General features: G+C 55.9%; 4 protein-coding genes across 4 annotated transcripts; 2 read left to right on the forward strand and 2 right to left on the reverse strand.

Annotated features, from left to right (window-relative positions):
• Positions 1-3,341: 3,341 nt before the first annotated feature.
• Positions 3,342-6,521, reverse strand: B0I36DRAFT_249699 (glycosyltransferase family 28 domain-containing protein; the record flags this gene model as incomplete). Its single annotated transcript, XM_046150493.1, has 11 exons — positions 3,342-3,535; positions 3,634-3,772; positions 3,841-4,210; positions 4,277-4,627; positions 4,697-4,805; positions 4,870-5,130; positions 5,243-5,403; positions 5,463-5,833; positions 5,957-6,108; positions 6,191-6,367; positions 6,446-6,521. 11 exons carry the CDS (start codon positions 6,519-6,521, stop codon positions 3,342-3,344), a joined length of 2,361 nt encoding a protein of 786 aa, XP_046008374.1.
• Positions 6,522-7,292: 771 nt separating this feature from the next.
• B0I36DRAFT_366735 (uncharacterized protein) lies at positions 7,293-8,652 on the forward strand (the record flags this gene model as incomplete). Its single annotated transcript, XM_046159348.1, has 3 exons — positions 7,293-7,444; positions 7,546-8,488; positions 8,512-8,652. 3 exons carry the CDS (start codon positions 7,293-7,295, stop codon positions 8,650-8,652), a joined length of 1,236 nt encoding a protein of 411 aa, XP_046008375.1.
• Positions 8,653-9,466: 814 nt separating this feature from the next.
• Positions 9,467-11,709, reverse strand: B0I36DRAFT_424578 (GHMP kinase; the record flags this gene model as incomplete). Its single annotated transcript, XM_046162285.1, has 5 exons — positions 9,467-9,634; positions 9,664-9,801; positions 9,879-10,183; positions 10,239-10,647; positions 11,698-11,709. The coding sequence occupies 5 exons, from the start codon at positions 11,707-11,709 to the stop codon at positions 9,467-9,469; spliced, it is 1,032 nt and encodes a 343-aa protein (XP_046008376.1).
• Positions 11,710-12,951: 1,242 nt separating this feature from the next.
• B0I36DRAFT_387278 (uncharacterized protein) lies at positions 12,952-14,753 on the forward strand (the record flags this gene model as incomplete). The annotated part of the gene is made up of 2 exons (XM_046161157.1): positions 12,952-13,142; positions 13,348-14,753. 2 exons carry the CDS (start codon positions 12,952-12,954, stop codon positions 14,306-14,308), a joined length of 1,152 nt encoding a protein of 383 aa, XP_046008377.1. The 3' UTR covers positions 14,309-14,753.
• Between the last annotated feature and the right edge of the window lie 65 nt (positions 14,754-14,818).

The following is a 14,818-nucleotide window of genomic DNA, read 5'->3' on the forward strand; positions in this document are numbered from 1 at the left end:
GCTTACGTAACTAGGGGTGTGTCTGCCCCGCGTGTATGACCTGCCCTTGTCCTTGGCCCGATCTTGCGACCTGTTGGTCGGGTCGTTACACTAGGCCCAAAGTAGAATACGTCGTCTCACCTATTTATTCCTATAGCAATTTTAAGTTACGTAAATATCACGATCCGATCTCCGGGATTAACCGTCTAACCGGGCGCTATAGGTTTATATCCTAAATAAGGTAAGTAGTAACCATTTGTCACGATCCTGCCCCCGGGGTCAACCGTCTGGCAGGGCGCTGGGGTTGCTGTTCTGCAGATAGGTAAAGCCTGCGCAAGATCAACTAACACTCTGCTGTCGTTCTCTCTTTGGGTTGTCGTCCGTGTCTCTTGGAAGAGATACCAGTCTCGGCAATTGAGTGACTAGTTCAAGTGTGGGTGAAACTGATACTTAGATTGATCGCTGAAGTACAAAGGTAATGACTGTCTATCTAGGAGATCCTTCTGGCTCTATATATCCCTTTGTCCTTCATCGTGCCCGTCGTCCTGCGACACCGTTGGGTCGCATGCCGACAGTTTGTTGTCGCAAGACCGACGGATGATGGTCGCCGTGCGACCGTTCATCGTCGGCTGCTGACGTAAGGTGGGTGCTTACATAATGTGTTCCCCGCCAGCCTTCGCTGGTCCGCCCTTGTCCCTGGCCTGATCCTGCGGCCTTGTTTGTGCTGGGCTTGTTTGTTACCTCAGCCCCAAGCAGTTCCCCTGTTGGTCGGGTCGTCACACTCGACCTGATCGAATAGCTAAGGCCGCGGGGCGACGAAAAACCGCAGACCTTTACGAGAAATTTCCGATATTGAATTACCGAGTCGGAGGAAGGATCGTAAAACGGGCTGGTCGACGATTAAAGACCGAGCGGCCATAAGGTAGCAGGCGATAAGTACCTATATAAACTCGTAACTATATAAGAGGATAGAAGAGGCTATGTAAATTCTGTTTTTAGTAGCGGTAGATATATTAGCTTATTCAAGGAACAATTGAAAGTAGAAGATTCTTCGAAAGTATATAGTCGATATATTAACCTGTTACAAGCCTTAAGTAGTACTGTACAAATATACCCCTGATCAGTCTATCCCGCACTGCCCTGACACAGTAATTGCTAAGTCCCGAATTTGGAAAAGTTGTACGTCCAACAGCGGTGCAGTCGGGTGTGGCACGGGCAATGGTTCTTTCGCAGATACGGGGAGTGCATACTGAACAGAGCATAGTATAGTATGCTGCGGCTGGCTAGTGGTAGAAGGGTTAGGAAAGAAGGGCATGATTCGAAATATGACCAGACTCTGGAAAGGGGAATGCGGAGGCTTATATAATCTCGCGTTCACGGAACGCTAAGGCGATGAAGGACCCTAGGTAAGAACGAGGCCCGGCCGTCTTCACCAATATTTCCACTTTACTCACCGAGAAAGCTGTTCCGAGGAGGCTTGACCTAGAAGTCGTAGACCTCTAACAGCGGTAGAGCGGAGAGGTTCGGGAAAGGCGCTGGGTAGAGCTTATTGCTCTATCGCCGTAGGAGCTACGAGAAGTGCTCTGAATAAGGTAGTATAGGATTGAATCATGACGAGCGTATTCAATCGCTGCATGGATGACATTATGTTGCTTTTGTATTCATTAACTTCAGATGGTGCCCACCGAGGCAGGTGCGCGACAACTAACGATGTTTCACTAACTCTAGTTCCCTTTACGGACGACGCTAACCGAGATCTCACATCGTAACGCTTCCGCGTGACGCTTGTCGAAACTAGGTCAAGCATGTTTAAGACAAGTTATGTTTTGATTTACTGACGTGCCAGTGCTGCCACAGACCTTAGACCGTGGCTGAGGCGAGCGGAAAATCCGATGATACAACAATGGAACATTGATTCATGTGTTTAGGGAGAAACTCAAAATGCCGCAAGAAATCATATAGCTAATCACGCTCGTGTTTTCATGTGGCTTGTTTGAATTCCGCCCTGTCTTGGTTTTGCCCTGTCCTTCCTGGGGACTTGGCGAGATGCCTCGCTGAGTTGTCACGAAACTCATACTGTGTAATGTTAGATCTCTTAGTCAAAGCGCTTGCGGATTCCACCGCATCAAACACACACTTCTGAAAACCTAACCGATGATGATACTTATCCCCATTCCGGTCAGATTAGAGTCTTCTTAGCTTACAGCATACTTGATGATGTCTCCCAAGGATGAGTTCAGGTTCTAACTACATGGTTTTGTGGACAGGAGTGCCAACGTCATCCTGCGAGAGACAATGTGCGACCAACGATCAGCAGCTGCATCAGATGCCTCAGCTGTCCTGCTAGCCCTGACTACTCAAATTATAAATATCAGCACAAGTAGGCTGCATATCCGCAGCATCAGATAGGCCGCGACTCCTCGCGGTAGGCGCTAGGTGTAAGGCTTTGACGCGCCGCGAAATACTGCACTCTCAGCAACGGCATCGCCCATTGCCAATGAGCCACATGACAGAAATGAGGAGGTCACGTGTTGTATTCTTCGAGACGGGGGCTCTGTGCCAGTTTTCGAGTCTGAATGAAGACTTCGCGTCTCCTCTAGCGTCAGTCTGTGGTCGGCTCAGATCAGGGGATTTAATCTCCAAATTGAGTGTGCACATGCCGGATTCATATGCTCCGCTGATATCCCCAACCCGAAGCTGTGGAGAAGACATTGCGCGTATTATGTCAGCGCCCCACAGAAGTACCGCGTGTGTTTGCAATGGCACATTCAACATCATCACGAGCAACGTACAGGAGCAAGCACCAAATGGACGAGAACGAGATTGATAGCTTACGGCGGCAATGGCGGCAGGCGCAGCGACGCGCAGATGACGAGCGGCAACGCGCAGATAGCGAACGCGGCGACGCGCAGGGGATGTCGCAGCACGGTCCCGGCAAACAACGCTGCCGGAATAATCACCAACTGTCATCGTTATCTCGACCTCAATGTAACCGTCGAATCCGACAAGTCCCTCACCTCGAAAGGAACCATTACGAATCCCCAGGATAAGTTGGTGCCGTCGACTCTCAAGCCATGGGCCGACTTCCTCGAGCAACAGAAATCGATTCAGGGAAGACTGTACTCGATATTTCCTGCGGATAAGTGGGCCTTTGAAAGCATAATATTCCTTGAAGAACTTGGTGGACGACTTGCTAGGAAGACGATTGCAAATGAGCGCGATCTTGAATTTGTTCAGTATAACATTGTCGAGACCCCCGTCGCCAACATCATCGAAATCCCGCTTGCACCTATACCGAACAAACGACCTACAGCAGGCCATCGCAGCAAGTCTTATTCAATGATTCCGCCTCATGTCAAATATCAGGCCCCCAAGTATAGCTGCCGGAATCGCGTAGTAATGTACCGTAACTGCCCATCTTGAAGGGCGTGCATATGCGATGCTACGGCATCGACCTGAGCTCCCTTGGATCTCAACACCGCCTGGTCCCTCCCCTTCTTGGCCGTCAGTGACTTATGAATCCCGAGGGCTGGATACCCCACCAGACCAAGTACCGCTTTCATAAGAGCAGTCAGTAATGCTCATCTCGTGTGGTTGTACCGCAGCTCAGGTACTAGTTTGGGGTGGTGTATAAAGGGTCTGATCGACACTTACCTGTGGTGGGCTTGGTCACGAGGCCGATCGTGCCCTTCCCAGCACCCTTGAGGAAGCCTACAAAGCCTTCCTGCTTGGCGCCCTGCCATGGCTGTATGGCGAACCCCGTTATCCCGCGGTAGAATCCGGATCCAAAGTTCTGTGGCAGTCGCGGTCAGCAATTCCATAGTTTTCTCCTCCTTTCACCCCGCCCGTGGGACAAACAACCTTGGCAGCAACTGCGCCGCCGCTCTTCCAGTCCGTCACCTTGCCTTGTTGCTTCACCTCCTCACCGTAAAGCCTCGGTACGTTCCTCATGCCCTCTGCCATGGCGACTGGCCCGTCGACGAATACGCCCTGGAGCACCACACCATACACCTTGACGACCCCGCCGCCCACAGCTACTGCCGCTCTGCCGGCTGCCGCGGCAGAGTTCTTATCTGGAGCAGCAGCGCGCTCCTTGTAAGCCTTGTAAGGGTCGACGAAGAAATCGCCCAGGGAGACGGTGAGGTCGGTCAGCATCCCGAGCGTCGAGGCCGCGCCGCCAGAGATTGGATCCCACCGCTTGACGTCCGTGTCGAACTCCTTGACGCGGAGCCTGTCCTCTCATAGTTAGTGAGAGCTCGAAACGTGATGGGGGTACGAATATAATGGAGAAACTTACGCTTTCAAATCGTCTAGCTTGACCAGCCCGCTCGCAACCAAAACGGCAACAGCTTGGTCCGAAAGCCTGACACGATTCGCCTTTTTACCGATGACCCACCGTGCGACCTGCCCCGGGAGGATCTGGCAGGCCATTGCGTCGAGGGGCAAGTGGCGGTGGAACGACGCGACCGCGGCCTGGACGCCGCACTCCTGGCGCATCTTGTGTGCGATTCCCTGCGCAGCGTCGGACGCGCTGGCCGAGGTGAGGAACCTGATGGCCTGGGTCAGGTTGTCTGCGCTCACTTCTCTTTGCGGGATGGGAGCCGGGCCGGCGCCAGCGCTGGCTACGACTTTGCCCCAGAATGGCTGGCTGTATCAGGCATACATCAGTATGTGGTACCTGAGGGGAGATACGAGAAAGAGAAGGGAATCTGCCTACTCGCCAAAGAACGGCACGATGAGGGTTGGCTTGGCGTTGATGAGCCCGCACGCCGTCGTGCCTGCTCCTCCGTGGTGGATGACCGCCACGACCTGTTTGAACAACCACTCTGGGAAGTCCAGGTGTCATTACTAAGCCTCGACGAAATCACGACCCAGAATAGTTCCACTCACCATGCGGGCAGTCTCCGAGGTAAAAAGTATTCTTGTCGCCGATCCTGTCACCCCCGAGCTTGCTCCAGCCCCGCGAGATGACGAGCCGCACCCCGCTGACCCGCGCCGCCTCTACTATCGCGGCGTGCAAGCGCTCCGGGTCCTCGAGCACGATGCTGCCGAACCCGACGTACACGGGTGGTTGTCCTGCGGCAAGGAAATTGGCGAGGTCCGCGGGCGGGTCGTAGTCAGGCTCGTCGCGAATGAAGAAGCCGCAGACATCTGGAGCCAAGAAATCACATTCCAGTTAGCGGACAAGGAGACGGCATGAGTTGGAGTAGCCAATATTTTGAAAGCTGGCAACGTTTGCGTCGGGGTGTGAATGGCAACCTACCGAGCTCCTCTCTCCAGTCGCTGGGCTTGGCCACCAAGGCGGGAGACCAGCAGTATGTGTGCGGAATCTTGAGATGGTTGACGAGGAACGGACCCATGGTGTTGGGCACGGCATCAAGCTCGAGGACCTTTTTGCGCCAGCCGTTGATCACATCGCCGAGCCTGTTTTCATTTCATCAGCATCAAGAAAGTCGCCACGGAAAAAAGGGAGAACATCTCACCCTTGCCACGTCATGAGGTCCACCAGGCCGTACGACAGCCAGTTTGCAACGCCCGGTTCAATGGACCCCGCGCCTCTTTCGCCGCTCATCTTGACCAGCGGATGCGGGAAGGCGCGCGTCGCGCTCCACGGCATGGTGAACATGATGTGCGCGGGCACGCCCAGGGCCTGGGCGCAGTGGACGTGGGCAAAGCTCGGCGGGTTGGCGACGATGGCGTCAGCGACAAACGGGGCGCCGGTGATTGCGTCGGGCTCGATACACGAGTTCCAGCAGCCCTGCAGCATCTCGATCATCATCTTGCGCTTCCGGCCAATGTCGCCTCCGCGTACGGACTCGAAGGAGGGCATGAGGCTCGGGTTCTTGACCATGTACTGTTGGGACGAACAAGTGATTAGCATTGGGACACGACGGAGAAGCCAAGCTTGCTCGGCCTAGGCGACTTGACCTAGCGAGGCTTGACAGGATGCGAAAAGACGCGCGACGATGCTACTCACAGCCATGAGATCAGTCGGGTCGCCGCCAATATCGTAGAACTCGAGGCCAGAATCCCGCACGAACTTGTCGAAGCACCCATGAGTGGCTAGTCGGACCCTGTGGCCGTAGCGCTGCAAGGCGGTGCCATAGGCGATGAATGGCTGGACGTCACCTGCGCGAAGGTAGCATTTTAGGTCAGCAGTGTGGCCGTGATCGCCTGGACACGTAAGCGGGAAGGGGGCAGTTTGATGGACCTCTGCTTCCGACGACATGTATGACAATGTTGAGGCTGGGACATGGTGTCGTCTTGTCCTGCAAGTACGGCCGAGTGGCGGGCTGATGACGTGGAGACTTGGGTGGAGGATCGGGAATGAGGCTGCGAAGCTTGGCTGCATTGGAGGAAGAGAGGTTGATGTCGAGTCTGCCATCGGCTATAAGAGCCAGTTGCGTTTAATACAGTTCGATGAATGGACCGACGAGGACAGCGAGGGCTCTCGGAATTGGCTCACATGTCAGGACTGCCTTGGTAGACAGCAACGAGCCGGTCGATTCGAGCTCGTAGGGAGGAGGAGGTGCCTCGTGCATCCAGGTGAGGCGGCTGCCAGGCGAAGCTTTGGTGGAAGTCTGGGTTGGATGCATCAAGATGCGAGTCAAATCTGTGACGGGTCGTCAAGTGGTTGGCAGGGCCGCAGGCTAGGGAGTCGACACAGGGATGACGATGACGGCAAGGGAGATGAAAACACAACAGAGGCCAAGTGCCAAGGGAGGGAGATCACTATGGTAGATGGTGGGCAGCATTAATAAAAGCGTCTCGTAGCATACAGCACCCATCTGCCACAACGCTAGCTGCGCAAGACTGCCCCCTAGTGGAGGGCACGACGATCCGCAGGGTAGCCGGCCGAGTCAATGCGGATGGCGGCGTCTCCGCCTGAGGGCCCCCCCCCCTGTGGACACTCGTCTGGCTGCGTTGGTGCTCGTTTAGGTACGAAGGCTCGTTCAGGTCTGACGCCTGGTTGAAAGTCGTAGCCTGGGGCTACAAGTGGGGTTGGAGTCAGAGCACTGATCGCATTGCGATTCCATGGGCGCCAAGACTGCCAGATTGGGGGGCCGAGCGACGGACTGCTGGCCGTGCGCTCTTGTTGAGATCGTTGATTGATTGTCGTCTTGTCCCGTTTCAAAAGCCCCAATTCCGTTGGGGGCCTCCCGCAAGCATGCACCCTTCCTGTTGGCCTCATTGCATGCATTTCCACCACTTCCAACATCTCTCTCCCTCCCAAGTCGGCTCCTGATTTGTTTTACCTCAAGTTTCATCTCACCTCTTCACGCTCCCCTCCCGTCAGCAATTCTCTTTCTCACATGACTCCTCTCTCTTTCACCACGGCCCTCGTCCTAGACCATGGCGTTAAGACGGAATGCATCCCGTCCTTCGGCGTTGTCGCCACCGCTGGTGACACGTCCGTGCTTGGGATTACCTATTCTGAAACAGAACCCGCGCTGGGCGCTACACAGTGAGACTTCGCGGGATGTCTAATCCTCGACTTTATCGTACAGGATCCCGTGTTAACTCGTTTAGCTGCTGAACATGGCCATGGTCCGCTTCCGCTTGCAGCTGCCATGGACACCTACCGCGTCAATGCCTACAACATCTCGGCGCCCGGAAAGGTCCAAACCGCCTGATCCTGAGAGGCTTCCGCTACCAGAAGCTCAATCTCTCCTCCGCCGGCGAAATTACCCTGCTCAATGTCGGCGTCATCTCGACCGTGCACAGCACGTTCCTGACGGAACTGCCCGGGTCCTTCGCCGACTCCGATAGCTCGCTCAACAAGGTCTGGAGTGCTGGTGCCAGGACACTCCAGCACAGCGAGATCCCCAAAAACTCGGCACACGAGTTCTGGCAGGTTACGAACAATGCACCCGCTGACCGACAAGGGCTGCTTCGACGGCGTCCTCGTCGACACGAACCAACTGGGCATGTAGGGAGATCCGACCGCCGCGACCGCATTGCATATACCGGGAACCTCGATATCGCCGGTGCTGCTGCCCTCGCGAGCACGGATGGGCTCGACTTCATTCTCGGCACACTCGAACTCTTCGGGCCCCTTCAGGCAAGGCCCGGGTTCTTTAATCCCACGGTCAAGATCCAGCAGGGGCCCTCGGCACCAATGAACTTCAACAAGACCGGGCTCATCCGCTGCTCGTGGAATCTGCTGACCGCGCTCGCCATGACCTACAACCACACGGGCGACGTTGCCTTTGCCAGGACCTGGGCGCCCAAGGTGCAGGCCATGCTCGACTGGACGCACTACCAGGTGCTCCCTAGCCGCGGCCTCTTCAGCCTGTCCGAGCCCTCTTTCGGCAGCGACTGGAACTACTACGACCCCGTGCGGTCGGGCGTCGTGAGATATTTCAATGTTGCCTATGCGTACGCCCTGCAGGAGACCGCGCGCCTCGTCGGCGAAGGCGGCATCGCCAACGCGGCCGCCTACCAGGACTACCTCGCTGCACTCCGCACTGCCCATCGTCACGCAGCTCTGGAGCGACGAGCTCAGCGCGTACGTCCTCCGAGTCCAACCAGGCCGGCTTCGCGCAGGATGCCAACGCCGTCGCGGATCTGACCAAAAACTGCGACGAAACATGTATGGACTTGTGCCCCTTCCACACCGTGCCCTTCAGCGTCGGCAACACGGGCACCGTAAAGTCCGACTTTGTACGCTGAGCTTCATCGCCGGCGCCCACGGGTCCGAGCCGCGACCGATCAAGCAGCTCGTCGCGTGGGAGGGGGGGGGGGGGGGTCCCGCCCCGGAGCAGCTGAACCTTACGCTCGGCAGCCTGGGACGACACGACGAGGACGGGAACCTGGTGGTGTACCCAGGCGAGTACAGCCTGCTGGTCGATGTCCCGACGTAGGCGACGAGAAACTTCAGGCTGACAGGCGATGAGCTCACGCTCGAGCAGTGGCCGTGGGGGCCAGGCCAGCGGGTGTATCGGAATGTGTATGGGCAGACTGGGGTTGTTTACGGGGACCTGGGGGAGCAGCAGAGCCTCTTGTTCTGAAGATGTGACAGCGAGGCGAGTATCACGCTGTTGTCGGCGCAGTCTATCTATGTAAGCTTAGCACGGGGTAGAGACCCTGTGAAGTAACGAATGTTAGTCAAGTCAAGTTGCACGGGTCTTTCTCGTATAGCGTCTGCCGGGTTTTTGGTCTCCTGGTCTCTCTCAAGGCTGATCCTCATTTTGGAGGCACGCAATAGGGACTCATTCGTCACAAGGGACGACGAGACGCAAAGGATTGATACAACCACAGCGCGGGAGAAAACGCGTAGCCGTTTGGGTTTACTACTACGCTGGTCGTGTGTCCTTTCCTGTAGTGGCTATTTTTGCTTTTGTGCGGCATGGGATCACACGGGATAGCCTGCTTCACAGTCGTGCACAGGTGATATAGAGTTCTCAAGGCTTTCAAAAAATACCAATAATCGGAAGAGTTCGCAACGGGTCATCGGACTTCCCGATTTTCACTGGCGACTTGAGCACTACCGAATCACCTTGGTCCCCTCTGCTGGCTCCAGCGGCAACCACTTGCAAGTAATATCCTGCTTGCGGAACAACCCAATGATACGCTCCGCAATCTCCTCAAAGCTGTCCATGGCCAGCGCGAGGATGGTGGGGCCCGAGCCGAAGAGACACACGCCCAACAAACCCTTTTACGTTACGACATAGACTCAAGAACGCCAGTGAGACCGGGGACCAGACCCATCCGGTACTGCTGATGTAGCTTGTCCTGCATGGCCAGGTAAATCAGGTCTGGGTCGGGAGGGGACTGGCCGAAGGCTACGGGAAGCAAGGCGATGCGTTGGAGCTTGAAGATCTAACAGGGTGCATTTCCGTGTTAGTTTTATAGGCCAACAGTCTCGACTTGATCGAGAGAAGCTGGCAAATACTTACGATGTCTTGTCTGGGATACGTCTCGGGCAGGACCCCTCGAGGTGGCGCGATGGGGACCTCAAACTCTGGGACGATGGCGACGGCCTTGATATCCTTTGCCCAGGGAAAGCGGATGTGGTGGCCGATTTCCACGGGCGGTTCTGGGGGCTGCTTGCCGGTGTCTTCGGTGCCGGCCGGCTGCGGGTCGGGTATGACCCCGCTCAGCGGGATCTCGACTCGGGCGACATCCTCTGGGCTCAAGGGCTTAAGATAAGTGCCGACGACACCGCCAAAGAGGGTGGCGCCAATGTTGTCCGGGTGGCGCTCTGTTCAATCAGGTCAGAAGATGATGATGGTTCGGGGCAGAATAAAGCGACATGCCAATCATAAAGCAAAAGTCAAAGAGACGCTCGTCAGCGAGGTGATGCAGCCCACCGGCCTCCCCACCGAGCATAACTCCGGCGACGACGGCGGCTCCCGAGGAGCGTAGCCCTCGGCCGAGGGGGATAGGGTTAATGACGTGGACATGGGTCTCGACGGGAAGACGCGCCGGCCGTGGCGGCGGAGGACATAGAAGGCGACGCGGGCGATGGGGTTTGCCTGGGGGTCGAGGGGCAGGCTGTCGGCGCCATCGCCCTCGTAGCTGACTCTGAAATTGAGCGGGTGGTCGGACGACGTCTTCGAGCGGTCGATGAAGACGTAGCTCGAGGTAGAGGGAGAGGGCGAGCCCGGTGACGTCAAAGCCCGGGCCAATTTTGGCCAAGGACGAGGGTGCCCGGATGGCAAATGTCTCCGTGGTGGCGCGAGTCTTATTAAAGGTTAAAAAGTGGTAGCCGAAACCGGCTGGTAGAAGCTGGAGGAGATGTTGTTTGATTGGGACGGGAGGGGGGGAGGGGGGTGGTGGATGAAGTATAGGCTGGTGAGAGGGTCTGTGGGGTCTTAGGTCACCCCCAGGTAACCTATCAGATAGCTGCTGGTCTAGGGTAGACGCCAGCCAACGTCTGTGTCTCGCTCCCCGACGGTCGGGTGAGACTGTCGTCTGAAATTCCACGAAGGTAAATATGATGGCTCGATGGACGGCAGGATGAGGGCAATCATCATCCTCCGAAAAAAGTTCTCTTACTATAACTGGAACTAGGGTATTGCAGACTCCTGCAAAGTATAGCTTGTATTGAAACCCGACAACCCTGTTTTCACAAGTTTGAAAGATTCTGCAGTACACTTTCAACTGGTGTATTTTCTATCTGAACAAGACGCGCAATCCACCAAATGCGACTCGCCTCTGATCAATCGCACCTCCACCACCACCACCACCACCACCAGATTATTGTCAGAATGTAACTTAGGAATCCCAGATAACCAGCTGCTGCGAGCTAATGTGATGGCGTATTCGATGAAATCACCTGCCCAGACGCCACACTCGCCGACCGTTACTGATGGTGATGGTGCTCTGTGCGGAAACGGCTTCCAAGACAGGGTTGATGCTGTGATACAGATACATTCGATCGCCTGTGTCCTCCGGCCTGCTCTGCTTCATATACGAGACTTGTCGAGGGTGGACAGGGGTCTTGAGTGAGGCTCTCATCTTGACCCCTTAGATGGTAGCGAACCCCTTAGTGCTATCAAGTTCGCGCGTCGAGTATAGCCCAATCTGCTCGCGGCTGTCATTTGCTCTCACAATGTTGCTAGGCCAATAGACATAGTAAACGAGCATAACGATGACCATCAGACTCGCGTCAAACACGTAGAGAGTCCATTCGTTCATCAATGGATAACCATGAGGCCCTAGGACGTATTCGACGACGCGGAAGAGGCTTCGTATCATGATGAGGGTGCTCACCGCGTAGAGCATTGCCATAATCTTCTTCCAGCCACTTTTGGTGGGGTCGACAGCGCTGACGCTGTATTTTTGGTAGCGATAGTGGAAAACGGCGGCTACAACAACGAAGAAACCAAAGACGGCGATCTGGATGAGGAGGCCGGTAACGACGATCCACTGGCCCAGCACAGCGTTGGAGCCGGTCGCCGTGAGGGCTGCAGCGTTGCCTTGGACCGCGAAAGAGAGGAAATCGCCAGCGAGAAACGCCTTGGTGAGCCACTTCGTTGGTACGATGCTGTATGGCTCTCCGTGAACGGACCGGATGATGCGGCCGAGGATCATGTAGATGGAGGCGGCAAAGAGGACTGGGGGCAGGAGGATAAACATGTTTTGTATGATGTAAGGCACCAATTTCCCCGTGTTGCTGTGACACACAACGCGTGCGGAGAAGCCGACAACTTCCACTACAAAGAGAGCAACAGCGTTAGATTTTGTAAGCCACGGTAAGGAGACAGAAAGAGGCGAAGTAAGTGTTTGGTCGTGCCTATCCAACGACCAAAGGGGGCGGGGGGGGGGGTTCAATTAAACATACTCAAACCGCCAATGAGCATCGGCAACGTGAACCAGGTGCGCGTTTGGCACAACCGCCAGGCGTAAGCCAGGGTCAGGACCGCGAACACGATAGCAGCAATGACGGCGGCTGGGATGCTAGGAAGATAGGTCCAGAGGTAGTATCCTCCGCTGAGAGACTGGAGTTCGGCCATGGCGTTTCGACTGAAGCGAGGGACAAGACCGGAGAAGTGCAAGATGCTCGATGAGGCGGGATGCACTGACGGAGCGAGGATGAAAGAGTATGGCAGATGATGTTGGCGACGCGGATGGGAGAATTGTGCAAAATGTTGAGTGTGAATAGTGATGGCTTTTTGACGAGCTCAAATCATTGCACTTTTGGAGCCGTCTTAAGGACAAGACGGAATATGCCTCTATCGCTCTCTCGAGCCTCTAGCTTGCCCGCGCCTCACGGAGAGTGTCTCGGTGGATGTCTCGAGACTTACACCCACATGCACAGCCCATGGTTTCAGGACTCCCGACTGTTGTTGGACCCGGACTTGTCCAATCGCATAGCGTTGCCGCTGGGGCTACTAGGCAGATACGAAAACCCTGTATTTTGGACCTCGCTGAATTTAAGCCTGCTCGCATGATTTAGATGAGCCAATGGTATCGAGTCGAATACGGCCAAGCGGGTCGCACCGTCGTTCCTACGCGTACTTGATCATGTCTAAAGGCAATGCCTCGCTCATCTCTCGTGTCTCGTCATTCCACTCTCCAGCCGGCACCACCGACGGGCGAATGCACCCCGTCCGCACCCCATTCGCACCCCGTTCGTATCCCATCCGTACCGAGTGTGAAGCGAGTAGCGGCGATGCGGCGCAAGCACAACAAGTCGCGCACCGGTTGCAAACAGTGTAAGCAGCGTCGCGTCAAGTGCGACGAGACCCTGCCAAGCTGCCGACGCTGCGTCGGTGCCACGCGCGCATGCTCCCTTGCCGACACAACGCCACTGTCTGTGCCTCGCACTTCATGCTCCCCGGCTCTGTTGCCGCCGCCCGCCAGCAGCCGATCTAGTAGTCGCATCGCAGACAGCGACATTTGCTCTACCACTTCGGTCAGTGTGGACAGCGCTGGCACGCCCGGCGCTCTCTTTACTGCAACTCACCTCGAGCTCCTCCATTACTTCCTCAACAGCTTCAAACAAAGCGCCGCGCCGGATTCCATTCGCGGTGCGCGTTTTTGCGATTTTGTTGCCAGATATGCCTACAGCACACCCTACCTCCTGGATCAGGTTCTTGCCTTCTCCGCCGCGCATAAAAGCACCATGGTGGACGATGGCGACGAGCAACAGCAGCATCAGCGGCGCGAGTTTCTCCTCGCTGAGGCAGTATACCTCCAGACTAGGGCCTTAACCAAGTTCAACCTTGTCCAACACAACATTTCAGAGGACAATTGCCTCCAGGTCTACCTCTTCTCTTCGCTCCTCTCCCAGCAGGCCACGTTCGAGGCGCTCTCGTTCCGCGGAGAGCTGCCGGGCCTTCTGGACCGCCTCGTTAGCTCTCTGGCCTTGTGCCGTGGTGTCATAGCCGTGACGGCTCTCTGGTGGCGCCCGATCCGTGTCAAGCTCGCCGCTGAAATGGGCGAGAGCACTGATGGCCAGGCCGAAGAAGAGGCCTCCTGGGCTCGCGGCACGCTACCACGGGGTCACTTTGCGAAGATCCTACAGCTCGTCACACAAAGCAGTCTGAATCAGTCTGCCAGAGACGCGTGCGGACGTGCCGTCGGGTTACTGCAGCAAATGGCCGACGATCAAGCCAGCCTGACCACGCAGCACTTCGAGCAATCTGCCTTTGTACAAAGATGGTTGGTCATGCTGCCCGTCGAGTTCTCAGATCTCATCAGCCAGCGAAGGCCTGAGGCGCTCGTCATCATGGCCGGTTTCGGACTTATCGTGTATAATGCAAGGGGTTACTGGGACTATGGAACCTCGGGGCGCCATCTCGTCGAGTCCATCGATCGTTATCTAGGCCCTTACTGGAATCCAATGCTGGAACCGATCCTGCAAGCAGTACAAGGATGATTCTTCAAAGAGTGGCCCCCAGAACTGGTAGCGTTCTAGAAGCTACAGAAGAATAGATGTCCATCATCTTGACGGGTGGCCATGTAGTGGTCCGAGCGCTGGGACCAGGGTAAATATGGGGACCTCGTTTAGAGTGTGCGAAGGGGTGTGTGCCTGTCCTGTGCGCACAATTGGACCACTAGAATGCGCTCCAAAACGAGACCTATACGAATATGCGGGTCAACCCAGGCTGGTGACTAGCTTCCCGCAATACGTTTGGCTATGCAAGGACTCAGCATAGCCCGCTGTAGCCTTCGGTTCGTTTGCGAGCAAGTCCACCAGTCCTGTACCTGATTCATGCCGGATATTGCATCCCGCTCCGACACTAAAGGGGCACTTGCTGTTGGTAGTCTTAGTATTTAAGTTCAGCATCAGCCTCCGTCGTCATTGTCTGGCTCAATTATAGAACCATCGCCTTCATCTGTCTTCACACAAAACTCCAACACCACGCAACACCTACCGGTCTCCGTC

The sequence above is a fragment of the Microdochium trichocladiopsis genome (genome assembly GCF_020744255.1).
Source record: "Microdochium trichocladiopsis strain MPI-CAGE-CH-0230 chromosome Unknown B0I36scaffold_9, whole genome shotgun sequence".
Classification (NCBI taxonomy): domain Eukaryota; kingdom Fungi; phylum Ascomycota; class Sordariomycetes; order Xylariales; family Microdochiaceae; genus Microdochium; species Microdochium trichocladiopsis.